General features: G+C 43.2%; 1 protein-coding gene across 2 annotated transcripts in view; it reads left to right on the plus strand.

Annotated features, from left to right (window-relative positions):
- LOC118309296 (potassium voltage-gated channel subfamily D member 3-like) overlaps positions 1-7,965 on the plus strand; it is a 107,454-nt gene extending 99,489 nt beyond the window's left edge. For both annotated transcript variants that reach the window (XM_035631233.2, XM_035631232.2), the window contains exons 5-7: positions 3,211-3,303; positions 4,346-4,611; positions 5,075-7,965. In XM_035631233.2, coding sequence (XP_035487126.1) covers positions 3,211-3,303; positions 4,346-4,611; positions 5,075-5,312 — 597 coding nt within the window. In that variant the 3' untranslated portion in view covers positions 5,313-7,965. The remainder of the gene's footprint in view (positions 1-3,210; positions 3,304-4,345; positions 4,612-5,074) is intronic.
- The last annotated feature ends 1,402 nt before the right edge of the window (positions 7,966-9,367 follow it).

The raw sequence follows: 9,367 nt of genomic DNA on the forward strand, positions 1-9,367 counted from the left end.
AGTGCAATTTATCTTGATTTCTGTTTGTGCATGGATCACATATAAGATATGAGACATTACATGGTAGACTTTAGAGATTTAAGTTTTGAACTATCTCCCCCCTCCCCCTGCTTTCAGTTTTTATGCTCGGCTAAGCTAATGACATCCGGGCTCTAGATCCATAGATACTTCTAATCTTAATTTTCCGAATGTCTAAATATTCCTGTAAATGGCACGCTGTTCTCTTCATGTGCACCTGCAGACATCAACCATCCTCCAATTGTGGTCTTCTTCAACTTTTACTCCTTCACTTGTCACCACCATGGAAAAATATGTGTTTGGTAATGCATGAGCAAATTGCCTATATCCTTTGGCATCGAGTCCATCAGTCTTGCTTTCAGTCACACACTCCCCTCCTTGCAGATGGTTACTAAAATCCATTTGGATCTAATCGAGTCCAGTGTGAAAGCTCATGGGTGTCTGGAAGTGGTTAGAATTATCATATAAATGCCATCTGTGAGTGCGGAGGCACTCCCCCCCCATCCCTGTGCGTCTCTGTGATGAGGCTGCCAGCGTCCTGGCACATCAAATTATGGTGGTGCCGCTGCTGTCAGTCAGTCAGTCAGTCAGTCAGTCAGTCAGTCAGTCAGTCGCGCCGTACACCATGGGTCTGGGGTTGGAGTGAATTGGGGATATTTGACAAAATGACGGGTTCCGTCATAGCCCGTCGTCAGATTAGAAGTTTTAATGCTGATCTTTATCAGTTTTCCCTGAAGGGCCCCCCATCCCACGACAGCTCTTTATCATTGAGGGTGATTTGTTGATAATCAATTCCAATATCTCTCCGGGTGCTGTTTACTTAATTTTCCGCTTTTCACTTAAGAGTGACGGGGTTTCTTGATTTTCTTAGCCTGGTTCCAGACCTCTGAATCACTGCCCACATCACAGACCCCCCCCCCCCAGTGATTCAAACCCGTCTGGTGTTGAGCTCACTGGCAACTAAACCAATCAGATCTCTGTGGGGACGAAGCAGGGGAGTAACGGGCAATGGGCAAAACGAAAAACATTAGTTGACAGACTGTAGATCAATAATTGTATTGGTTTTTCACAAATGCAAAGAATTCAATGATTAACCAAAAAAATATACAATTATTCATCTCATTGATGCATAAACGACATCAAAATCCAATTCAAACATCAACCAGATGAGGGATGTTATTAGGATACCTACTGTACCTACTGTACTGGTCTAACAGTATTCATATCATCACATCACATGTTGACTTACAGAAATATAGCAACTCTTAAATTGAACGAAGTGAACTGAGTAAATGAAAATGGAAAGCCCCAGCATGTATCCAGAACCAGAGCTTGACAATATGATGATCAACGTTGGGCACACTCCTAGAAAACTGTAATCAAATACTAATTACTAATTTTGAAAAAGGAATGATACAAGTTTACTTTTCTTAAACGTTAAGCACAAGAGTAGCAAAATGAATGTGGACAAACATCACACCTTTCTATTTAACTTGTATAGAAATAGAAAAATGGACTGAATGTCTCTCCACTAAAAGCAAAGCAAACTGATATTAACCCTCCACCAAACTCCAGGTAAGAACAGGGAGACGCCCAAATGGCAAACTGAATGAGTCTTCCTGGGAAATGTGTTCCCTTCAGTACTCATTACTGAAAAACTGCTATGCCATTACTGTAACGTGATAAGGCCCGACACACCAACGATTATATGTAATGCGACGATAGACGTTTCCCCATCTCGTCGTGGCTAATCCTGCAAATCAAAGAGCAGGACTGATTCATGGCATTAAGGGAAGTTCACAGCGCACACTGACATTTACAACATGTGTCTGGCCGAATAGCGTCGGTCCGGGACTGAATACTGCGAAACAAAGTTTGAATCACTCCTGGGAGTCACGTTTAATTTAAAGTCACAGAAACTGCACACGGAGTTTGTTTCTGAGGAGGAAAAAAAACTCCCTGGATGGCAGGAAATCTCGTCAACGCCGTCGAGCTGCTACAAAGCCTGAGATATACGATTCATCTCCACAAAGAAAAGTCTCCTTCATTTAACTCGCAACACAAAACGATCGTAGGGAAGAACAGAAATGTAAAAAAAAAAATTAAAAGACGGCGGATCTGTGACTGAAAACCCCCAGGCTCCGGGAGGAGACAACACATACGTGATTTCAGGGGGGGAAGAATTTGAATCACAATTCACTGCATATCTTTCATGTATTCTAAAAAGGTATGCCACGATAGATTTGACCCATATCACCTATTCTTAATCACAGCGTTAGAATCCAGTTGTTCCCAATCAGCAGGCGGGTGACCTGACTGATCTCTCGTTCAAGGGGCTAAACTCCCTCAGTGGCCACATCTTAAAGATGACAGGCATCGTGATGCGGCTCACATTACACATCGGCTGCTTCCTCGCATGATTGGAGCGCGCGCCTCGACAGCGGGTCTCAGTCTCTCAGCGACACGAAACATCTTTGATTGCGCCTCCGCCAGAGGGTGAATCCACACATTGAGACATCAGAGGGCGCATTGTTCTCGTGCTCACGTCTCTGTATTGTTCATGTGTGCGGAATATGAATGGAGAGTCCTTGGGCTGGATCGCCTCCTACCCAAGTCCTCGGAGGGACAATGTGCTCTGTGGGGAGAGGATTCATTTGTTTTCAGTTTTCGTGTTATTTGGCAATTGTGGTTACGGAGCTAGTTAGTTAAAATAGAGGAGGTTACCAAACCAGCCAGGCAATAACAGAGCTAATGACACAAAAGATGCACTGCAGAGAAAATAAATTATGATAAATCACCGGCCGGGGCTGAGAGATCAATTCACACCAGGCAGAAATGTGGTCTGTAATGTAACTAATTGGCCAGTAAATTATTTGAAAGCCAACAACGGGAGTCGCTGGCTACCTGCTCGTAATGGAAGTGAGAGTGAAGTCAACGAGCGTGAAGCGGGAGAGTTTAGGAGAAAATGAGGTACGTGAAGCCAGAGGAAGGCATCACATCACTGACTGTTCACCATTAGTGATGATGACAAAGTTCATATTCAGATTCTTCAGCAAATGGCCGCAGAGTCATTTACGATGCACAGAGGGATCCATGTCCAAGTCTATCGACCGTCTTCAGTGATCGACGGGTCGTCCACCAACAGTGCCCTGAAAAATCTGTCCTGCGTGTGTGTGTGTGTGTGTGTGTCAGGGTACAGAGGAAGATGAGCAGAAGCTGACAAAGTCCAGGTCTCTGTTAGCGAGCCAACACCACCACCTACTGCACTGTCTGGAGAAAACCACAGTGAGTGCACACGTCTCTCTTTGAGAGATTCTAACACTTACAGTAATTTACAGTAAATGCCCACTATACATATATTATATATATATACATATGATATAAAGTTACATGGACGTTTATATTAAAAGCCCAGTAGTAAGGTTTAAAGTCGTATACACCGGCATGAAAGGGTTCGTGCCACGATTAGAACATTTGAAACCACTAGTCCAAACTTCATCACAAGCTTCTCGTTGACACTGTCTTACCCGAGTGTCAACCCACCATGACGTCACCCGTTGGTTTGTGAGCTGCCGCTATGAAGCCTCGAGTTTACAGTACGTCCACCTGTACACTAGCTGTCAGTCACACTGTATCCATGCCCCTATGCATTCCATGCTTTATCGTCTATTTCCTATAAATGATCAACTTCATGCTGCATAGTTCTGTCACGATGACTACTTTTTGTTGCACGATATATTATCGTCATTTTAAGACCATTTTTGGTTAATGAATCACGTGAGCTTTCCTCGTTGCGTATGCAAGTCCTACACGAATTGTGCTGCCGCTGAGAGAAATGTTATCCAAAGCTTAGACTTGTGTTTAGGCCTCGGACAAAACAAGCAACAAGAAAATTCCTATTTTCTGACATTTCATAGTCCAAAGCAGTAAAAGTTTAATCATACGACGAGAACACATGAGAGGATAGAGGCAGAGAAACTTTGCTGGACTGTTGTTGACATTCATTCTTATGTAAACACACACGCACGTAGACGCAATGGAAGTTATTGAGGTAAATAAAAATTATTGAGTTCAAATTCATGTATCGTGCGATAAGTCGATAACGTAATTATTGTGACAGACCCAATGCTGTACCGAAGACTCGAAAGAAGCAGATGAGATCATAAACCCCCCCATGTTTAAATGATAGTTTAGCCATTACCGTTGTTATTATAATCACTATTAATTATTTGACTTAAGTGCAGTCTCTTTATTTGTAAAACCGGAGTTTTCCTCTCCTCTCCCCCGATCCCTCCTCTCGATCTTTCCTCCCATCTGTCCTCTCCAGGCTCACGAGTTCGTGGAAGAGCACGTGTACGAGCAGAACTGTCTAGAGACGGCGCTGCAGGGCTACCCGTCGCGCAGCCCCTCCGCATCCAGCCGGGACAGCTCGGCGGGTTCCTGCTGTGGCCGCAGGGCGAAGAGAAACCTCCCTCTGCCCAGCGCCAGCACGCCCCCCCATGCCCATCCCATCGCCACGCACCACCAGGGCCGCCTGCAGGAGCTCAGCGCCATCCACATACAGTGTGGCGACCGACCGTCACACGCGGCCAGGTGAATCTCAACAGCACGAGCACGAGCACACACGTTCATGAGGTCAAGGAAAGGTGTAAAGGAGGACTGACAGGACTTAGGAAAAAGCCGACAGCGCTGCTCAGAGAATCCGACTCGACTTTCACAATACTAGGTCATCACGCGACGGTGGATGTTACTGATGGTGACGGGGGCCTTTACTGTCAGACCCCCGACCGTCTGTTTTCAATGAATCTCTCGAAACTCACTATTACCAAATGGCTTTTACATTATTGGTTTTTATTCTTTTTCTTTTACCATTAATTTGAAGTGTTTAGAGTTTAAATTATATTTTTTTTATTTGTTGTAATTTGTTTTATTTTTTGTATTATTTTATTCTTTTTGTCCTCTTTGTGAAGCACTTTGGAACATCTGTTTTGAAAGGTGCCTTTGTGGGACTTTTTTCGTTTTTTCAAATTGTTTTTTTCTTCTTCTTCCTCCCTAGTCGTTCATCCCTCAACCTGAAAACCAATGACGGCGGCCGGATCAACTGCAAAAGTGGCCGAATCACCACAGCGATCATCAGTCTGCCGACGCCGCCTGCTCTGACGCCCGACGGTGACGGACTCCACGGGCCCGGGCTGAGGAGGCCGCCCCCTCCCCCGGGTCCCCCTGCAGCCCCGACCGTCCAGACCACGGCCAGCTCGGCTGGCGCCAACATCATCAAGGTCTCCTCTCTGTGACCGTCGGTCCGACGGATGTGAAGAGGAGGAAGAAAACGAGAAGGGGGAGGAGGAAGGAGCAGGTTTCACTACAACAGGGGAGGCACCATGTCCCCTTTTACGGGGTCAACAGGAAGGACGCTTCACTCCAGAGGAGTCCTCGGCTGATGTTTAAGAGAAGACGGCCAGTTTGGAGACATCACTGGGCTAGAGGGTTGTAAATATGTGCTCTGAGAACCACGCACTCATCCTGTTGTGTACAGTTACTTACTGTAGATACGGACAGAATTCGCCGCATTTCTAATAGTTTCTAACGGAGACATTGTGAAGCGAGCACATCCGCACAGACGCTGTCGACACAAATTCACAGTAAATTTAAAGTGAACTCCCAAGTGACTTAGTGGGAGGAAAAAACAGTGTTTTCGTTGACTTTTAAATGTGCTTGAAGAAAGACGGAGAACAGTGACAGTGTGTCCTTGAATTCGATCGGTCTCGTTTGTGTTACGTGTTTCTGTCTGAAGTATTTTGAGGGGGGGGGGGAAGTTGAAAAGTGAAAAATCACATTGCTGAACATCATCGACATGATGCGTGAAGTTTTTCTTCTTTATTTATGTATTTATGTAAATTTGCATCTGTGTTTATCACGTTAAAATGCTGAAAACAAACTGACTGGGGATTGACCTCATACTGTCTCTATAGGTTTTCACACTCAGGTGAAACGAGTCAACGGCTCTGTGAGAAAAACCCTGAGTTGACAACAAAGTGGAGGTTTGATATTTTCATTGAGGGATACGCCCAGAATTATTCTACATTTATGTGTCTGAAAACTCACATGAAAAGACCAAAGTCAAGTGTCTCTCAAAACTTTGACTTCTTCAAACAAGCACATTGATACTTATACTTAAATCACAAAGACGTTGATGGGGCAGAGGAATCATCTTATCAGACTGTGGCTACGCAGACGCTTCTTAAAAGGATCAATTGTTGGTTCTTGTCTTCAGTCATGGGAATCATTGACATAAGAAAAATATCTTCTATAAAAGAAATTAAAAACATACTGTATTTTTTACGATGTGAATATTCCATCTTGTTTGTATGAATGTTAATTGGTGCTTTTGTTCTGTGGAAAAATTTTAAAAGCTGCAACTCTTCTTACTGCCCCCCACTTGCTGAGTATTGTTGGCGGCGAGGGAAAAATGAAATGCGAAAAATGTGTGTGTGTATTCATCTTGAGCACGTTTGGGCACTGGAAAGCCAAAATGCTGAGCACCGACCGCTCTGACGTCAGACAACCACCTGGAACGATGCAGGACAGGAGCCCAATTCGTGTTCAGTCTAAGCTGAAACCGACACTTAAAACACATTTGAAACTGGTTTTAAAATGGAGGGATAATGGTTAAATATGGAATTATGGAAGTGATATGTGGCCACTTTCCTGCCTTTTAAACCTTTATAGAGCTGTTTGAGTTTCCCACATCGACACGACACCTTCAGTTCAACCTAATCTGATAAAAGATTAAAAAAAGATATTTCACCGCTGATCACAGTGGGCGCAGGAGGTGACATCTTAGATTGAATATAATATTTATCTTTGGAATGATGGAGCTTTTCTATGGATGAACAAGTTGTCAATGTCTTTAACACCTCTCAATTTATATTTGTAGATATAAAGCATAAAAAAACTAGTTTGACAAAAACAATAGCGATTCATGGTCCACAGAGCCAACATCGAGTTTTTCCATAATGCTTCACCACGACAACCGAGCAAATTCCAGGTGTGACACAGCTGAAAGTGCCATAAAAAGACAGTAATTATTACTGCATTACTTGGGATTGTTATTTGACGTGGTCAATATTAAATACACACTCTAATCTAATGATCAAAATCTCTATTCAATAACATGATGCCCACAACAGAGATGGATTGAAAACGAACTGTGCCCTGGTCTGGTTTCTGCTCTTTACGTGAAGATGTTTGTTCATTCGCCGAACTGCTGCACCCTGTCGCTCAGTTGACTTTGATAGACGCCTGGTGTTGGGGACAGTTTGTGACTAGTGTGCTCTGGATATCTGTGTCAGAAGAACAAATTGTTTATTTGTCCTTTTGCCTAAAAAGGCTCAATATGATTTATGGTGTGTTCTTCAGTCATGAGCGTGACGTTGTGTTTTTTTTGCTGTACTGGTAAAACTTTGCGTGTTTGCGTTTTCCTGTATTTTTGTCACGTTTTTATAAACCAAGGTGAAGAGTATCGTGCCAAAGCACTTTTCCATCCTCTGTGAGAACAACAACGTTGTCGTACTATCTATGCTGCTACATTAAAAAGAAAAAAAATCAAACCCTTTAGATCATATTCTTCTCAGTGTCATTGCTGAAAATAACTGTCTGCTCACGATCGGAGAGAAACACAGACCGTCACCGTGCTTCAACGGGTTTTTGTAGAGAAGACCCTTCTCTGACTCCAGTGCGATGCTCACATGTCATCATACAACGGACTCGACTTCAATGAGGCATTAACAGGGTCACTTTTTAAAAAGTCCTGGCACTGCGGTTCTCGTTGTTTCTCATCTTTTTATCCTTTTGAACTGAGCTTTTCTGTCTGTTCGCCGTGTGTGTACAGTGCTCTGTCCGTTTGTTTGTTACAACAACTACCAAGTGTCAGGTGAAAAATTAAAACCTGCCACAGGGAGAGAAAAAAAACGTGTCGGCGTTCTTCCTCTCTCGGAAATATCTGGACGGAAATATATATAAAATAATGTCAGATAGATAGATGTTGATCCGTGTTTGTTCCACATTCCCACTTCGGAACACACATGAACACACGGAAGTCGGAAAGCAACTACTGCACAAACTCAGGAACTGGGACCTTATGAGGAGCAGGTGAATTGACAACCAGTCACGTATTGATGCCGTTTAAAAAAATATATATCTATATTTCGTGTGGCACTGTTATGTTCCATATTTACTATGTGACACTACATATTAGTTGAAATGCACAGGAGCTTTCTGCACATGTGCCCATGCCTCACTAGATGGCAGTGTAGTTCATCTGTTGGCCTGTTGAGCACGAGGCACGACCTATTCATCCACATTTCCTGTAAACCATTATTGAATATTGTTTCATCGCAACCTTTTTAAAAAAGGGAAACGACTGAATTCAGCGATTACACCCAACAAGAAGTAACACCATGGTACATTTAAAACGTTAACAGGTAAATCGTGGCAGTAAAAGAAGAATTCTTATGGATTTATATTGGTTTCATATTTTCCTGTCCACTCTCTCTCCTGCTCGGACTTACTTCTGTTTGCTTTGTTTTGCTATGCAGAAAATTTAATTCAGATCAAAATTAAATAATCGATGACAGATTTATAGTTTATTTATGATACCTTTCCCTGGGTTCACAATCCTAACTTTTGTCATTATGAGCATCACTTTGAAACAAAAAACCAAACTGTAGCCACAAAACGAGGCCACATGAAGAAGCCCCCCAAAAAAACCAGCAACTGAATACTGTAACACAATATGACGCACAAAAGGCAGAGACAGGCTGTGTTGCTGACACGCTATTAAAACATCCTGCCTTCACGTGTTTCACCTTCGGCCACATGAGTAATGCTGAGGATCATTCACAGATTATTACCCGTTATTAGTGGCGTCACACGGAAGAGCTGGATCATTCAAACGCACCAGGACTAACTCTGGAGATAATACACTGGCGCATCAAACTGCTGCACAAATCACAAACGGAGCTTTTTTATAAGATTACCTCTTTATAATACTTTTCCTCCAAAGTACATGCTGTAACTGCAAATGATATGGTATCGTGCAGTACTCTGTGTCTTTCAAATGGGACGGTAATAAGCAGAACTCAGCTGCCAGCTACCGCATTCCTCTTATTCTTCCCATTAACAAGACTTTCATCTGCCTCCCTGTGTTCCTCTATCATGTGGTTTTCATTTCACATTCAGCAGACGAGGGGAAGACAGTTATTACACTGACCGGCAGACATTGCATCATCAGCGTGCCTTCTCCGGTTTCTTCATGAAAATCCTGACGTCTCATTTCCCCGTTCTCACC

This window comes from Scophthalmus maximus, chromosome 6 (genome assembly GCF_022379125.1).
Source record: "Scophthalmus maximus strain ysfricsl-2021 chromosome 6, ASM2237912v1, whole genome shotgun sequence".
NCBI classification, from domain to species: Eukaryota; Metazoa; Chordata; class Actinopteri; order Pleuronectiformes; family Scophthalmidae; genus Scophthalmus; species Scophthalmus maximus.